A 17,972-nucleotide genomic window follows, 5' to 3' on the forward strand; every position below is an offset into this window, starting at 1 on the left:
CACGGAAATTAGTTTTGGTGGAGAGAAAGGTGATGATAAACAAGAACGTCGACTGTGCAATAGTCACTTCGCTTCTCTGCAGCGATTGAGATCGATTGTAATACAAAGTTAGACAGCGTTTTAAACCACTGTAACAAATCTTTCAGGTGGACACTAAATCTGCCTCCACAAAGAAGAATTTACTCTCATTTTAAAATAATTTCCCCCAACGTTAAACTATTTTTTTTTCCATTTGTACAGGGGTTACACTGCAATAAGGTCTTATCTACGTGAGTTTGATTATAGACATTAATAAAATTTTCTCTAAATAATAAAAATTACTTCCCCCAGCTTTATTCAGGCATATAATATACACAATTATATACTTCTTTATTATATGCAATTATTATATACTTTTATAATATACACAATTATATTATATTGTGTATATTTACTGAGAGGAATTTACTCTTTCTTAATTTATACAGATTTATTTGTTTCTTATCCACACGGATTTTTTCTTTCTTTCTTTCTTTTTTTTTTTTTTTTTTTTTTTTTTTTGCGTTGCTGGAGATCAAACCCAGGGTCTGTACTGACTTTGAAAGAAAAAATTCTTAGAAAACTGGTAAGTGGACAAACGGTATCACCTCTTTTACTGTCTAGCTTTTCTGGCTGAGCTTCACACTGGGCAGCTACATCTGCAAAACTTTCTCCTCATCCTAATCCCAAGGGATGTGTGAGCTGATCCAACTGGGCTGCCTCCAGATTGCCAGTGCTAAACAGATTTTATAGAAAAGCAGCTCTGCTGTTACAACATTCAAGCATAATAAACATAATTTATGGGTTCTTTTCCTCAAGTATTATGAATAAAAAAAATTGTAACTAGAACATAAGGGGTTTTGGTGTGTGTTTTCTACAAATTATTGATATAAAAGAAATACAGAGTTCAAACTGTTAAAGATCAGTTCACTAACATGAAAAGTTTAGACTCTTTTTGCAAACTTGTACAAAAAGAATGTCACCAAGTTAATTTCTACTCCTTGAAAACAACTAAACACTAAAGCCACTGTGGTAAACTGGATTTGAGTCTCAAACAGGAAGAAAAAAGGGGTTTTGGTGGAAAAAAATCAGTAGGATCTATAGTAATATATGTTGATTTCTTTATATATATATATATATATATATATATATATATATATATATATATATATTTTTTTTTTTTTTTTTTTTTAGTTGTTGATGGACTTTGTCTGTATTTTTATGTAGTGCTGAGAATTGAACCCAGTGCCTCATGCTAGGCGAGCACACTACCACTGAGAATCCCAGCTCCACAATGTTGATTTCTTAGGTTTTTTTTTGTTTGTTTGTTTGTTTGTTTTAGTATTTACTTTTTAGTTGCAGTTGGACACAATACTTTTATTTTATTTATTTATTGTTACATGGTGCTGAGGATCGAACCCAAGGCCTTGCATGTGCTAGGCAAGTGTTCTACCGCTGAGCCACAACTCCAGCCCAGTTTTTGGGTTTTTTTTTTTTTAACATTTTTTTTTTTTAGTTGTTGGTGGACCTTTATTTTACTTATTTGTATGTGATGCTGAGAATCGAACCTACTGCCTCAGGCTGCTAGGCAAGTGCATTACCACTGAGCCACAACCCCAGCCCTTTTAGTTTTGACAAATGATCATGATAAGATATCATGTTAAATCCAGGGAAACTGGATATATGAGAACTCTTTGTACCATCTTGCAACTTTTCCGTAAGTCTGAAATTATTCCAAAATAAAAACTGTATTAAAACAACAATAACAACTGAACCACCAAGGGAGAGGTTTAACTGACACCCTTGTCCCCCTTTTTAAGATTAGGAACTTAGTGCTGAGTTTTTAAACCAGAAAGCATCAACAAATAAAAAGACCAGAGGATACATTTCATCCCACTCCTGGTGTCTCAGAGGTGGGAGTTGGTGACCACATTAGGACTAGACATGCAGTAGGCGCTTGAAACAGTCTGAACTGCATTAACTCCTGCCTGTCATCTGTAGACAGCATCTGGGGGAAAATGGTGACAGTGTGACCCTGGTTCCCTAAATGCAAGATTGCTCATGGATATTGATATGTGCAGATTCACCAGGCCCTGGGTGGCTCAGTCCTCCTCCGTGGTGCCCTCCTGGCCTACCTCTGCCCTCCGTGGCTCCCCTTAGCCCAGCAACTCTCTGGCAGAAGTTTCTCTCTCCCTCACAGTGGCTTGTTCAGCTGAAGTCAGCCAACACTGATGGAGTGTCTCCTGAATACCCCAGATTCAGGTCATTCAGTGCAAATTCTACGCTTTTCTCTTCCCTCCATCTCTGGTGTGTACCTGAGTCCTTCCCTCTCCTGTCTTAGGAGGAGAAAATGTCCCTCCCACTGCCCTTGCTCTGAACCCTCTCTCTGGGAAACTTAGCTGGCACTTAGCGATCTGTGGAAAGCGCACTGCGCGCACTCCCCCAGCTGTCTGTCTTCAGCTGGCCCCTCTCTTCCTTCTGAGCCCCAAGGCATTCTGCAGTGCCTCCTTCCAGAAAAGCTCATCACCGGCCCTGCAGCGCCTCTCAGGAGTCCTGCAGGCCCTCTCTCCACCAGGAGGCCTCCAGGATGCTCTCCATGTGATCAGCAGCCTTTCCATGCTCTGTCCTTACTCCCCTGCCACCAAGCCCGCCCCTTCCCAATTGTGACCTGTTAGTTGGAAAACTGAAGAAATACCTTTCAGTCCTCGTCTTGCTTTTATCTTCGATCCTTGCCCCCAAAGTTTCAAATTCTTGGCCAATCCTTCCTTCCTGAAGCACTCTTCCCCAGGCTTCCAGGGATCTCTTTTTCTTGTTTCTGCAAACAACGGATCAGTGGCTCCAGTTTCCTCTTGTTGCCAACAGTGGCAGCAAACCAGCCCCAGGCAGAGTACCCCACAACTCACTGGAAAGGCCAGAGGGAGTCGCACCCACCAGGAGAAGGGGAAGTAGAGCCTGAGGGCCAGATTTGGGGACCCCAGCAGGAATCAAGGATACACCAGAGGACCCCAAAGTGCAAGAAGCTGGAAGCGCACTGTTTCTCAGAGCCAGAGGGCCACCACTGATCCTTTTCTCCATCCCAGAGAGATGCCACTCTGTCCAGAATCAAGGTTCCAGGGGACAGTAACAATTGTTCTAGCCTGGGTCAGCTTGGGTCATAGATGTTTCATCTGTTGATTCATGATGCCACCAAGGAATTACTCTCCTACCCGCCCTTTGTACAAATAGGAAAAGCTCATTTCTTAAACAGAAATTTGAGTCAAGAGTGGCACCAGTGCTTGTCATGTTGAATACCCTTGCTGTCCCTTGGCATAAACCTTGTACGTTTTCATATTCCATAGTTATTCTATCACCACTGTGGATTTCAGTTGTTGTAAACTGTAAAAGATTCACAGGCTCACATTTAATTTTGCAATATAAAGTTTGTGCCCTTTGACTAGGAGACAAGAGCGTGCAACATTGACATTAACAACTTTTTTCCTCTAATATTTAGTTTTTAGTTGTAGTTGGATACAGTATCTTTATTTTATTTATATATTTTTATGTGTTCTGAGGATTGAACCCAGGGCCTCGCACGTGCTAGGCGAGCACTCTACAGCTGAGCCCCAGCCCCAGCCCAAGATAACAACAACTTTTAACTAACAGTAGCTGTGTCACATTTTTTTTTTAAATTTTTAATATTTATTTTTTAGTTCTCGGCGGACACAACATCTTTGTTTGTATGTGGTGCTGAGGATCGAACCCGGGCTGCACGCATGCCAGGCTAGCGAGCTACCACTTGAGCCACATCCCCAGCCCCAGCTGTGTCACATTTATTACATCAAGACTAAGAAAGATAAAACTGAGATATATTACATAATATTTGTTAAAAGTGGTTTAAAATCAACTTGAAGATTTAAAAATGCTCTGCTATGATAAAGGTCAATCATCTCTTTTATCCAGATAGTTTGGTTAACTTTTTTAGTTGTAGATAGACACAATACCCTTATTTTATTTACTTATTCTTTTTATGCAGGGCTGAGGATTGAATCCAGTACCTTCCACGTGTTAGACAAGCACTTAACCACTGAACTACAGCACCAGTCCAATTTGGTTTACTTTATAGACAGCCAGTTTTACTCCCCAGGGGACATTTGGCCATGTCTGGACACATTTTTAATTATCACAAGTGGGAGGAGGGGGCTCACCTGGCACCTACTGGGTAGAGGTCATGGATGTTCTTCAACATCTTATAACCCACAGGATGGTCTAGCCCAAAATGTCCACAGTGCCCAGGTTAAGAGGCTGCCTGAGAGGTGTGGCAAGCAGGAATTGTATGGCTGTATTACTGATGGGCCATGTTGAAATATGTTAGGGCCTCATCAGTTGTCGCCGTTTTTGAGATTTCTTCTTGGTTCCCCCACACAGGCTCAGGAGTAAAGTGAGAGAGGAAGTCAAAGATGGCCTCTAGAGACCCTTGGGTGAGCAAGGTGTAGACCTGCCTCCTTTCTTGAGCCTCAGGCCTAATTCTGAAATCCTAATATTGCTGAGCAAGAGAGACTGGCCTGTGAAGAGATACATGGTGGAATATACTGGAATTCATTTGATAACACAGAGAATGGGGTGACTATGCGTATTAGCATTATATGACTATGGATCCAATTGTTTGGAGAAATTAAGTTATTTGAATTTTTCACAAAAAAATTATCTTTTATTGAGTCAGATAAATATCAAGTATTTATTAGGGTCATGATTTATTTATTGATTGAAATATTTATTTATCTCTCTGTTTTTCTATTTATTTATTTACTTATTCATTTGTATGTGGTGCTGAGGATTGAACCCAGTGCCTCACACTTGCAAGGCAAGCGCTGTGCCACTGAGTTAACAGCCTCAGCCCTTATTTTTTAATTATAGGCTGGCTGTTCTACTTATGAATTTTTTAAAAAATAATTGTTGTCAACACGAAAGATACATTCAGGAAAAACTCACCCATGTGAGCACTTCAGGGTTCACAAACTAAACAACTGCACTCAGACCATGAAACCACTCCAGGCCGATAGCAGTTTTCCAAGCCTATAATCCTGGCAACTGGGGAGGCTGAGGCAGGAGGATCCCAAGTTGGAGGCCAGCCTGGGCAGTTTAGTGAGACCCTGTCTCAGAATAAAAATTTAAAAATGGAGGGTTGGTGTTGTAGCAAATGGTAGAGAGCGCATGAGTTCAATCCCCACATCACAGAACAAAAGACAGGAAGGAAGGACGTGGCTCACCCAGGAGGCCTCCATTGACTCCCCTTCAATTACTGCCTCTTCTAACAGCATTTATTAGTTTGGCCTATTTTTAAGACTTGGTTACGTTGGAATTTTAATGTTTCAACGTGTGGATAAATACAAATCTTTATTAGTATCGCATTAGTGCAGCTTTTCAAAACTCATTTAGGAATGCTGGAAAAATAACAGCAGAATCCATATTAAAATACAAGGCAATAACATTAATATTCAAAATTTTGTTTTTAAGTTTTACCAGGTTCCAGCATTAAAAAAAAAAAAATGAGTAATGATGCCAGTTTTTCCTACTCTCCTTGGGAATTCCAACAAAGGGGCTGAGAACCAGAGCCTCAGGCCCCATCTTCAGGGGATAGAGGTGGGAAGAAAAGGGTTAGCGGAGGCTCCTGGCCGCACGTCGCAGGAGCGGCCAGCAGAGGGCGCCTCTCCAAGGTGAGGGTCGCACCCTGCGAGGCTGAACAATACTCCCTTGTTCGCCGGGACAGGCTGGGGCGTGAGCGCGGCGCCTCTTTCTCGGCGTCTGGATTTGCCTCGGTGGCCTGCAAGGCTTGGGCTAACGCTGCGGTCCCGGGATCTAGACCAGGGCAGAAGGCGCGGGTCCAGAGCAAAGACGGGAGGCGGTGGGCGTGGCCGCTCCCCAGCCAGTCCCCGGCGGCTGGCCCCCAGAAAGGGCGGAGTGACAAAGGTTTTATTGTTTCCAGCTGCTGAGTGACGGGGTGATTTGTTATGCAGTAAGAGATGACCAATACACAGCGGAAGGCCTCTGATCATTAAATAACAAATCCATGAAGAAACGTTTGCTTCTCTTGCCAGGAGACCTGGAACACAGTGCGTGCTGAGGTCCCAGGGTCCAAGGGGACAATCACGTGCGGGTTCCATTCGGGTGAAGCTGAGGCTGCTGAATCCACAGGCCAAGGAGGGGACCGCTGGAGAGGGGCTGAACGTGGGACCCCCTCCAGCTCACCCTCACCAATTCAGCCTCACGGGACGGTATCAGGAGACCCCGCCTCTGAAGGGTGCTTCAGTTCAGGATGAGGGTAGAGTCCCTCAACTCTCAGTGTCTTCATAAGAAGAGATGTGTACCAGAAATATTCATCGATTGCAGAATAGCTGGATATTACAGACCAGCAAAAAGAAAACCTCAACTATAATCCTGCTCAGAAATAACTACTGTAAATATTTTCACATATCAGTTTCTAAGCTTTTTCTGTGCATTTATGTACATGTAAATATATTACATAATTTCTGGATATAAACGTGGGATGATGGTAGAGAGATGATTTTTGTCGTTGTTTACAGATAAATTTATGACATGGTTTTTAAAACTTGAATACCTATCAACATCTATATGATTCAATAATTATAGGATCCCATGATCATTTTAAATGACTGAATTCCTATATACTGTATTGTTAAGTCAAAGGCTATGATTATTTGATCATTTCCATATTTTTGCTACATAGTACTGACTGGACCCCTAGATGTATCATATTAGTTTACACAGAGCAGTTAGTATAGCAATGTTAGAACATTTCCCCACTGTTTTTCCCCATACTGTATTTCCCCACACTGTTTTAAAATGTTTGCTTTTTAAAAAAAAAAAATTTTTTTTAAGAGTTCCCTTTGTTTTCTGTGGCTTTTCTTTGATTGCTGATAATATTGCACATTTCCCCCACATGTGTATTGTCTATTTGTATATCTTCTTTTGTTAATTGCCTGTTCATATGATTTTCTCTATATGTTGTAAATATTTCAACAGAACATTTTGTTTAATTTTTAACTTTTTAGTTTTTTTTTTTTTTTTTTTTTTTTGCCATAGAACTTTTAAATTTTGTACACTAAAATCCATCCGTCTTTTGTTTAACAGTGTCCCTGGTGTCTTTGGGATATCCTTAAAAGACTTTCTCCAATTTAAAAAAAAAAATCACACACACACATATGTGTATATGTGTGTTTGTATATGTGTGTGTGTATATGTATGTATGTGTATGTATATAAATGGAGAGAGAGAGAGAGATGGGGTGGGGGAGTTCCCCCATGTAGCAAGGACTGGAGTCTTTTGAAAGAACCAGCAGGAGCCTACAGCTGCCAGCCAATGAATGAACCTGAAGGCAGGCCCTCCCCCAGCGGAGCCTGCAGATCACACCGCAGCCCCAGCCCAAGGCGGCTGAACTGAATCCTCCTGAGAAGAACACTAGCTAAGCCAGGGCCATTGCCAGCCTACAGAAAGTATGAAATAACATGTTTGTTGTTTTAATCTGCAAAATGCTGGGATACTTTGTTCCATAGCAATAAATGACTAATACGGAGTGGGAGGCTCTCAAGTCCTTCCTTCTCCAATTTCCTTTCCTCCCAGAGGACCAGTTCCTTATCCTGAACCTGGAGCTGCGACCATTCTCTTGGGCAGTTTTTCCTCTTGTGACTATCCCAACTACTATTTTAACAATATCTTAGAAATTATTTTTGAAGGTTTTTTTTTTTTGTTTTTATTAGTGGTACTGGAGATGGAAACTGGGGGTGCTTTACCACTGGTGCTTTATCCCCAGTCTTTTTTATTTTTATTTTTTAATTTCAAGATAGGGGTCTCACTAAGTTGCTGAGGCTGTCCTCAGACTTGTGATCCTCCTGCTTCGGCCTCCTAAATAACTGGGATTACAGGCATGTGCCACTGTGCTTGGTTTGAAAGTTTTGTTTTGTTGAAAACTCTAATTCCAAATTTTGGAATATTCAACAAAAATAAGTGCCATTTTCCCTCAACATCATTAGGAGATTGGTTCCAGGATGCCCTCAGATACCAAAATCTGTAGACACTCAAGTGCCTCATATAAAGTGGAGTAGTATTTGCAAGCAACCTACACACATTATCTTGTGGACTTGACATCATCTCTATGCCAGGCATGGTGGTGTATGCCTGTCATCCCAGCAGCTTGGGAGGCTGAGGCAGGAGGATGGGAAGTTCAAAGCCAGCCTCAGCAACTTAGCGAGACCCTAAGCAACTCAGTGAGACCCTGTCTCAAAATAAAAGATAAAAGGGGCTGGAGATGTGGCTCAGTGGTCAGGTGCTCCTGCGGTAAATTCCCAGTGCCAAAAGGAAAAGCAAAAATCACCTCCAGCTTACCTGCAATATGGAACACAAGTAAATCTTATGTGAACAGTTGCTCTACTTACTGTATTGTAGGGAATAATGAATGACAAGAAAAAGTCTGTGTATGTTCAGACAATTAAAAATATGTATTTTTCTATCAGCGGTTGCTTGAGTCCACAGATGCGGCACCTGTGGATATGGATGGCCAACCCACATAAATGGTGTCTCCCAGCAAACTTTAGTTGGCCTCCACCTCCTCTGAACCACTCCTTTCTCTCTAGCGGGTACTATAATGTTGCATTTCATGTAATGTGTTAATGTTATTTCCCATAATAGTCTGTCTGCCACTTGGGTGAGGATTTATGTCTTCATAATCCAGGACTTAGCCTCGTGCTTGTGGGAACAAGTTTAGGGGTTGTCTGTGAAAGTCTGAAGAATTTTGGGACACCCTGGCCCCAATCAAGAATGTTCCTGAAAGAGAACTAAAATGAGATTATAATTTACTTAATGGAAATCAAAGCAATGGTATTATATTCTTTTTGAAGAACAGTGTGATTAGTATTTCTGGCTTCTGAAACATGCCTAGAACATTGGATTCTGATACCAACTTGTATATTGTAATTCTCTAGCACTGACACCCAGAGTTAGCACTGACTACTGATTAAGTGGAGTGTGGGCCATAACATGATTGCCCTTATTTCAGACCAACTGGTAACAAATCTGGGGGATCCTCGTGATCCTGCTCAGGTTTCATAATTCTCTAGATTGACTCGAAGAACCAGGGAAGGCGCTATGCTTGAGATTACAGTTTAATGTAAAGCATGCAAATTAGGACCAGCCAAATTAAGAAGCACATAGGGCAAGATCTAGTTGGGTCCCAAATGTGTCCTTCTCTCTGTACAACAAGCATATTGAGGGCTGGGGATGTGGCTCAAGCAATAGCGCGCTCGCCTGGCGTGCGTGCGGCCCGGGTTCGATCCTCAGCACCACATACAAACAAAGATGTTGTGTTTGCCAAAAACTAAAAAATAAATATTAAAAATTCTCTCTCTCTCTTTAAAAACAAAACAAAACAAAACAACAACAACAAAAAAAAAAAAACCAAGCATATTGACTTGCAAATCAACCAAGAAGTTTCAAAGTCCAGAGTTTCCAGTGGGGGTTTCATTGGGAAGATGTGATTGATTAAATCATTGACCATGGAATTGAACTCAATCTCTAGAGTCTCTCTTTCCTAAAAATTGTTGGACTGGCTTTAAAGTCTCAATCCTCTGATCATATCATGGACTTACTGGTACCTATCCTCATCCTGAACCTTTCAGGAGACCCTTCCAAGAGCCACCTATTAGTATAAACTCAGTTATGATTCAGGAAGTTCATGAATAATAAAAACACTGCTATCACTTGGAAAATTCCAACATATACCTAGTAGATGCTCAATAAGTGTTTGCTAAGCAGAAAGATACACTCAAAATACCAGAAATGGTCAAAGAAGGGGATGCCAATTAGGCTCTTGGATTCTTCCACCTGATAGGAATACACACATATTGTGCACATGAACACATGAGGCTATGCTAAACCAAGGCCTTAAACATCCTCATCACATGACAAATTCCCTGCACTTTGGCTTCTATTAGAAAGCACCCTGATGATAATTTGGTTTCCCATGTGGCTTGTTTGTAGGAGGGTGCTCAGCAGGTTGACATGAGCATGCACATCTGCCTGAGTCAATTTTCCATTATACATTCATAAGTACACATTCCGGCTACACAGAAAAATCCCTTTGAACGCTTTGTGCTTTCCACCCTAGTTTGGTTTCTGAACCTGCAAGGCAGATGCTGCTGCTCAAGACCTAGTCCTGAATCCTGGAAAGTTCTTCCAACTGCTGCCCTGGGAGCTATGCTGCTCTCTCTTTGTTGCTGTATTTCAGGGAGTGGCTTCGGGGCATTCAGAACATGGCTGCCACAGCAGAGTTTCAGGAACACCCCAGATTGGATCTGGGTGACTTGAACATCATCTCATAAAAGTATGTGTGAGATGCGGTTGTCATGGAGAAAGTTGAAACCTAATTACTTGTATTCCATTTGGCTTAAAAAGAAAGAAAGAAAGAAAAGAAAGAAAAGAAAGAAAGAAAGAAAGAAAGAAAGAAAGAAAGAAAGAAAGAAAGAAAGAAAGAAAGAAAGAATTAATTTGGAAAAATACAATGTGAGAATATTGATAATCTGGGCCCCAAGAGCCCGAAGCTGCCTGTGTTTATCTTGCCCTCATGGAGTGTGAACACAGACTACTCTGGTGTACACAGGACTTGCAGTAATGACATTTTTCTGGAAGAAATAGAAAAAATGTGCTCCTTTGCACTTGAGTGAGAGAAGATTAGTTGACTCCTCCTTCAGGTGTGATCTGATTTAGTGCTTTAGAGGCAAGTTTCTGATTCATAATTATACCTGTGACTCGCTTTGACAGTAAACTTTCCATGCCAAATTAATAAATGATAGTCTAGTTTATGCATCTGTTTTTTTTTTAAGAGTTCGGGCCCTTGATCAGTCAGTCCATTAACCAAATTGAGTTGAGCTGCAGAAAGCAGCCAGCTCTTCCATTTTTTACTTTATCATTAATTTATTTGTGCTGGAGATTGAACCCAGGGCCTTGTGCATGCCAGGCAAGGGCTCTACCACTGAGCCCCACCCCCAGTTCCGGAGTCTCCTTCTAGATGACCATTCTGAACACACTATACCCTCAAACCTCAAACACACCCATTAGGAACCTGCTTGCTCTGCATTATCTCTGACATTCTCCTCTTTGGAGTTCCCAAGCAGTGGGTAGTTCATTGCCACAAACCCTTTATTTAAGCCATCTGCTTTGTTGGAGACCTTGATGGTAAGATTTTTTTTTTTTCTTTTCTTTTTTCTTTTGTTGTTGTTGTGGTGGTGGTATGGAGGATTAAATCCAGGCCCTTGCTCAGGCTAAGCAAGTGCCTACCACTGAGCTACATCTCCAGTTCAAGAATATTCTTTCTTAAGCTAAAGTTAAGCCAGTGACTTCACAACTCCTTCATTCTGGTACATTCACAGGACAAAACCAGTGCTTTTGTGTACCCTGGCTGCCTATCCTGAGTCCCTCCACAAGAACTTGAACATGAATGAGATCCTGTCCTCACACCACCCTCTGGCTCTCCTCTAGCTTCCCAGTGTCTTTTTTGAGAACATGGTCCCCAGAATCTGTTCGGTCCACTAGCACTATTCTTCTGAGACAAAAGCTCTTGGTGCAGCAAGTTTGTTTTCTGTTTTAGCAGCTGCGCCTCTCTGTTGGCTCTTGCACTTCAGATAAAGTTCCTCCATCTCTTTCTATTGCAATTTGAAGCTGTGGACAACCCCAGTGAGGCTGGGGATTTACTCTGATGACCTTGTTTTCCCTTTGGGTTTCTGTCCAATCCAAGGGAAAGTCCCCTTAGCTCAGGACCAACTTACAGTAGTGCTGTCTCATTTAATCAGACCTAAGCAGTGAATAAGGGTTTTCCTTAGAAAGAATAAAAATCTCTACCTTTTTCCAGGGTGCAGGGAAGGTGTTTTTCTCAGCTTTGTCTCCTAGTACTTAGCAGGTAAAAGCCACTCAGGAAGCACTTGATAAATCTGAAATACCAATTTCAATCAAGGGAAGAAGGAAGAGAGGGCGGGAGGCAGAGAGAGAGGGGAACTATTTTGTCCAGGGCTTTCCCCCTCCAGTTCTGAAATAGCGATATTGCATATCAGCAGACCTGGGAGGCAGTGACTTGGTTTCTCTGGGAATCGCCTCACACATTCTGGAATGTATTTTCTGTCCTCTGGCATCTCTTTCCTTCCACAAGCCAGAGCTGTCTCAAGCACTGATTTTCTATTAGTTGTTGACTCAAATCTAGAAAAACGTTCCCATCACTCATTCTCCCCTACCTTGTCCCTCAGCCCCCTCAGTACCTTTATTCTCTTCCCTTGTCACCCCATCCCAGCCTGCAACCCACCCGGGTTCAAAGTTCAGGATATGATGTTATCTTTGCGCACAGATCCCAGGACAGACCTTGCCAGGGACAACTTCGAAAGGCCATGTGCTCGTCCCCCTTAGGAAGAGGGAGAGATCCCTGCTGCTCGGTTTTGTTCCAATGGTCTGTTCAGCCGGCGATGCCCGTTTCCCCAAAGGCTGCCCCTCATTAGCATGAACGGGGGTGGGGGTGTGGAGCAGGGGTGGGGGGAGAGAAAGCAAGCCAAAGCCCTGGCTCATGTTAGAGCCTGGGAACCCTGTCTACAAAAATGACAGCTAGAGCCCTCTGGCTTCTCTGTTTGATCGTGGGATCATCCCCCGAAGCCCCGGTGGCGGAGAGAAAAGGTAGGATCGCTGAAATGCAGAGCGCTGCGAGAGGAGCAGGGATCCGGCGGGGACTGGCGAGAGGACTGGACCAAGGGCGGGACGAGGAAGGGGTCGGAGCCTGCAAGAGGGGGAGACTCCGGATCTGTGTGCGTGTTAGAAAGGGGGTAAAATGGGTGCCCAAGATTGTGTCTCTTGGCGGCCTTTTTGGAGAGAAGCCGGTTCAACTACTGAAACGGTCCAGGGCGAGCCAGGCAGGCTGGAGAAAACTTTGCATGTTAAGTAGTTGCTCCGTCCCAGAGGAGGGAAAGTGTCAAAAGGGGTCGTGGCGCGCCTTTTGGGAGCCGTGCCCGGGCCGGGCTTGCAGGGCGCCCAGGAGCGTGGGGTCCGCCTTGCCGTGGGTGGGCACCGCGCCGGGTGCGCCCAGGAGGGCTGGGGCGAAGGTGAAGGCGAGCGGAGGTCCGACAGCACTTGTCCCCTCTCCCCGCAGCCCCGGCGAATAGGCTTGGGACACCTGAGCCAGGGTTTGTTTTTAAGACACAATACTCACATTTCATGCATGACATGAAATTGTTACTGAGGGAAATGAAGAAACCAGGCGTTCTCTGCAGAATAGTGTTTTTGTTTTGCTTTTATCTGGATTCTCTATTCGCTGCGTTATCTCTGGGAAAAAATACCTTCCGTACCTCACAGGGCAATTTACTTTGGGTTATTTTTCCAATGGAGATGAATGACTTCAGTGGCATTTAACCCAAATATCAGATCATCTTTCCCATGACAACAGATGGTGATATCAACGGGGAAGTAGTTGTGAGGTCAACAGTTGACAGTCAGGAACTGGACATCCACCAGAACTTTATTCAGCTGTGCAGGATACACCCTTCCAATAGAGTGAGTCAGAATCAACCTCTTTGCAGAAACATGAACTGTAACCAGCCATTATTGTTGGGCAAAACCTGATTTTAAAGGAGATTATCAATTTGGCAAGATAAATCACTTTAAATAAAGTATTGCCAGGGCTCCAAATAGGCAGATCAAGCTCTTTAATGCAAAGGGAGGGGAAAATTAAGACTGATTCCCAGTTCTTGTGTCTGATTGGAGGGTACTGGGACCCAGGCAAAGGGCGGGGGTGGGGGGTGGGGGGGTTGATGTTGTGTAACTGGGCATGGAACGTTGCCCAGCTTCCAAGCTGGCTGAGGTTTGCTCACTGACCTGTCTGTAGAGCTGGAGAAAAATCATTAATAATTTAAAAAGTGTATCTTCATATCATACCATTGAGGAGATTTTCTCCACCATCTAATGGGGAGAAAATTGGAAGCAATGTGTGCTTTTACACTTAACTAGGGTCCTCTCTCTGCCTCCCAGTCAAGCTTTTAAAACCCTTTCTAAGCTGTGGTTTACCAGTAAGTGGTGTCCAAGAAGCCAGATAAAAATCCACTCACAAATGCTTGATTCTGCAGAGACCCAGAGGATAGTGTAAATACGGATGGGAAAACCAAATAGTTCTGTTGTCAGGGGCGCTTAAACAATTAGGAGAACCTGTAACATGAGACTTTCCCCCTGGGGCTTGCTCTTGGTACTTTCTCAACAAACTGTAAATAGCAAAAAGCCGGATGTTTTCATACACACACACACACACACACACACACACACATGGGCAAAAAAAATTGCTATTTAACTAATGCTATAAAAAATGTTGAATTCTAGAATAGAAAGCTGTAATTTGAAAACCTATAGATTTGAAAAGGTTCCTTAACAGAAGAGAACATTGCAATCAGGCCTCCGATTCCCTAGACGGTGCTTGCAAAATTTTCTTAGTTGGCCCCATTAGACGGCAAGACCCCCCTTTCCTTCCTTTGAGGGTTAGGAAACGTGTCCCTCCCCTTACCACAGGGGCGTCCTCCTGGTTCTCTTTCCATCACTTCCAGTTCTCTGGGCCTCCCCACCTCTGCTCTTACAGGTGCTTGTGAACTCTCCCTCGTCCCCAGTCTCCTCCTTTCCCGGAGCCCTTCCTTCGGTTGCCCCCAGGGATCCTCCCTCCGCTCCAGGCCCGTCTTCTCTCTTCCCCGCCCACGGCCCCAGGCTTCCCCTCACGACTTCTTTCCCTGCACCCCGCAGCCTCGCCGCCACACAACAGAAAGCCCGACCCCAGCGGCGGCGCGAGCACGGAGGAGACACCCAGACCCCAGGTGCAGCAGGTCCCGGAGGCCCCGCGACGGCCGCGAGCGGCGGACGACACTCCGCGCGCCTGGCCGGATCCCCGCCGCCGGAAGCCCCCGCCGCCCGCCGAGAACCGGGCCGGCTTCCGGGAGGCGGCGCGCGCGCCGGCCGGGCCGCCGGGGCTGCGCCTCGGGCAGGCCGAGAACCGCGCGTCGCCGCGCCGCGCGCCCGCGCCGGAAGACTCCCCGCGCGCCCGCGCCCGGACCCTGCGCTTACCGGCCGAGCGGTCGCCCGCTCGCGCCGCCGAGGCCCCCGCTGGCTCCACCCACCCCAACCGCCCGCGCGCCGCCCCGCCCCCGGGGCCCGCTCCCGCGCCGCCGCCACCGCCGAGGGAAGCAGAGCCCGGCGCCGAGCTCTGCGCGCGCGCCTGCAGGGCGGACCTGGACGAGCGCGAGTCGTACTGCGAGAGCGAATTCGGTGAGCCGGTCCCAGGCCGAGGCGAGCCTTTCCGAGCCCAGAGAAACCCACCCGCACGTTCTAGAGGCCCCGCCCGGCCCTTTGGGCTATTTCGTGATTTGTTAAAGTCGCGCGGGGCAATGAGAGGAAGTCGCTGTAATGCTTTTCTCCAAACTCTGTTTTGAAAGCAGCCGTGAACGGAATCGTGCACGATGTGGACGTGCTCGGCACGGGGATCCGGCTGGTGACTCTGCTGGTGGACCAGGACGGGCTGTACAAGATGAACCGCCTGTACATCACTCCGGACGGGTTTTTCTTCAGGGTCCACGTATTAGCCCTAGATTCCTCCAGTTGCAATAAGCCATGTCCAGAATTTAAACCTGGTATTGAAACTGACCTAAATGACCGCTTCATAGACGTACTCTATTCTGCCATTTGTACCTTCTTTTGGGGATACTGTAACTAATAGAATTTGGATGACAGGTTATAATTTCGACCTCTTGTGATTTAAGACCCCCATGCCCCGCGAAAGGATTAAATTCAAGTAGGGATTGGCACGAAGCAAGCCCTTAAATACATCAGCAGGTGGAGTGAATAACATTGTTCCCAGAAGGGATAAGACAGAACTGCTTCTTTTGGCCCCATGCATTGGGATTAGGACCTCTGTTCTGTAATGTCCGCTGTTTACAGGTTACCTGGCTATTTCCTAAAGGTCTCTAGACTGTCCCCACGTGTGGCCGGTAGGTTACATGATTTCAACATGTGCAGCAAGATAATAAAATTCAAACTCAGGCATTTCTTGTCTTTCTATGGCACCTAAAGCCACCATTAACTGATGTTCTGGTTGTTTTGTTCAGGCAGCAGGTATATTGTGATGGGCCACATCTACCACAAGAGACGGCAGCTCCCTACAGCTCTGCTCCAGGTTCTCAGAGGGCGGCTGCGGCCAGGAGATGGACTGCTCCGGAGCAGCAGCAGCTATGTGAAAAGGTTTAACCGGAAAAGGGATCGGCAAGTTCAAAGTGCAGTTCACACCCAGTGCATTTGAAACCACCCATCCCGGCATTGATGGAGGGCAATGGAGACTTGAAAAAGACATCAAAGGTCTATCTTTATGAAATGGGGCCTTTCTTTACAGTTTGGGCCTACAGCTACTTTATGAACTATTTGTACAGTTCCAGCTCTAATCTTCACATTGTCACTTTGTTATTTACAAAATGCCTCTTATGGTATATATGGAGCTCAAGGGCAGTTATTCAAATGTAGTCCCAGACAGTGATTCACCTAGCTCAGATACCTGACCTGTCCAGTTAACAGATCACTGCTTCATGTTAGGTTTTTAAATTATTTTAATTTAATACATTCTTCAGTAGAAATAGTTCACAAAAAAAAACATTTCTTAAATTTAAATATACACTTTCAATAGTTTATATCATGTATCAAACCAAATTTTATACTCAAATCATCACATTTATAACTGTACATAACAGTAAGCACACGAGTCAAAAGACATTTATGTATGAAATGTCATTTAGATCAAACACTAGGTCAGCGCTCAGGACATGTATTAAAATGTTACATATGCAGAGTACTAAAGGGCTTAATTCAAGCAAAATAGTATTCAAAGCAAGTGTTCCTGATGTACCAAAATGTAAGATATAGTATATTTTCATGCCTCACTGTTCCCAATAACTTATGTTGTGTGCTGAACTGGCAGCTATTCCACTGCTAAATATATTCTGGATGTATCTGATGTCATTTTTCTATTAAGACCAAGTATCATGTTTGTGTTTGTAAAGCAGTAAATCTTGCCTTGAAATCAGATCTTGGATGCACCTGGGTTTTTTAGCCTGCATAAGCCAAAAGGTTTGAGAAAAAGATTTGTTTCAAACTTGGTCCCCAAACCCTGAAACCAATTTCCATCAATGACAGCTCACAAGCAAGTGAATTTTAAACATTTTCTGGACGGTTTGAAAAAGGCTAAGTTTAATAATGATATTTATATTTGAGTCCAATAGCAATTTCTTTCGGAGGATTGAGCTGTCCTTCAGTTAACTTGAAGCATTGTGAACACAGACAACAATATGCATGAAGTTTCCTGCCAAAAGAAAGAACTGCACTGCAGAGAAAGGCAGACTGTTTGGTCTCAAGGTGACTTGCTCAGGGAGCTCCCAATGTTAATGGCCCGAGAAGCACTATATATCTGAAGGATGTCCAAGATGGGGCACTGGAGAATTGACAAGGAAGCAAGTAGCAATCACGTAAAACGAAATATCTCATACTTCTGCCTCAAACATGGCCTTAGAGGTGAAAATAGAGGTTCTGATATTACTGAGGGACTTTTAGATAATTTCTCCAAAATGAGTCTTGCCCAAATGTATTAAAAAATTTACCAGAATTTCTTGGGAATAGCTTCCTTATTACATAACTATTGGCATTAGAGTAAACAGCTAACGAATTAAGTTTTAAGATAAAATTCACTCAGTCATAAAATACTGTCAGTCAAGTCAAATTTTTAATTGTCAGAAGACTATTTAAGGAACATGATAGGAAGATTCCAATATAGCCAGATAGATAAACTATTAGTTATCTAATAGTGAGGCACTTCTAAATACTTAGAATAATATACCAAATGGTCAGACTTAAGACAAAACTTA

The 17,972-nt window shown here is 44.0% G+C and overlaps 1 protein-coding gene across 3 annotated transcripts; it reads left to right on the plus strand.

Moving 5' to 3' along the window:
- The first annotated feature begins 12,644 nt into the window (after positions 1–12,644).
- C7H17orf58 (chromosome 7 C17orf58 homolog) lies at positions 12,645–17,972 on the plus strand. 3 transcript variants are annotated; one of them, XM_077800858.1, is made up of 4 exons: positions 12,645–12,720; positions 14,818–15,336; positions 15,504–15,698; positions 16,173–17,972. In XM_077800858.1, exons 1-4 carry the CDS (start codon positions 12,645–12,647, stop codon positions 16,361–16,363), a joined length of 981 nt encoding a protein of 326 aa, XP_077656984.1. In that variant the 3' UTR covers positions 16,364–17,972. The 3 variants fall into 3 exon arrangements, with proteins under 3 accessions (XP_077656984.1, XP_077656983.1, XP_026258037.1); XM_077800857.1 differs by having other exon boundaries at positions 15,507–15,698; XM_026402252.2 differs by lacking the exon at positions 14,818–15,336 and having other exon boundaries at positions 12,646–12,720; positions 15,507–15,698.

The sequence above is a fragment of the Urocitellus parryii genome, chromosome 7 (genome assembly GCF_045843805.1).
Source record: "Urocitellus parryii isolate mUroPar1 chromosome 7, mUroPar1.hap1, whole genome shotgun sequence".
Classification (NCBI taxonomy): Eukaryota; Metazoa; Chordata; class Mammalia; order Rodentia; family Sciuridae; genus Urocitellus; species Urocitellus parryii.

Bases quoted from the DNA above. Each gene is read 5' to 3' on its own strand.
- C7H17orf58 (XM_077800858.1), top strand. From the start codon at position 12,645: ATGACAGCTAGAGCCCTCTGGCTTCTCTGTTTGATCGTGGGATCATCC. The intron at 12,721-14,817 runs GTAGGATCGCTG...TGCACCCCGCAG, and splicing joins CCCGGTGGCGGAGAGAAAAG to CCTCGCCGCCACACAACAGA. The intron at 15,337-15,503 runs GTGAGCCGGTCC...CTGTTTTGAAAG, and splicing joins GTACTGCGAGAGCGAATTCG to CAGCCGTGAACGGAATCGTG.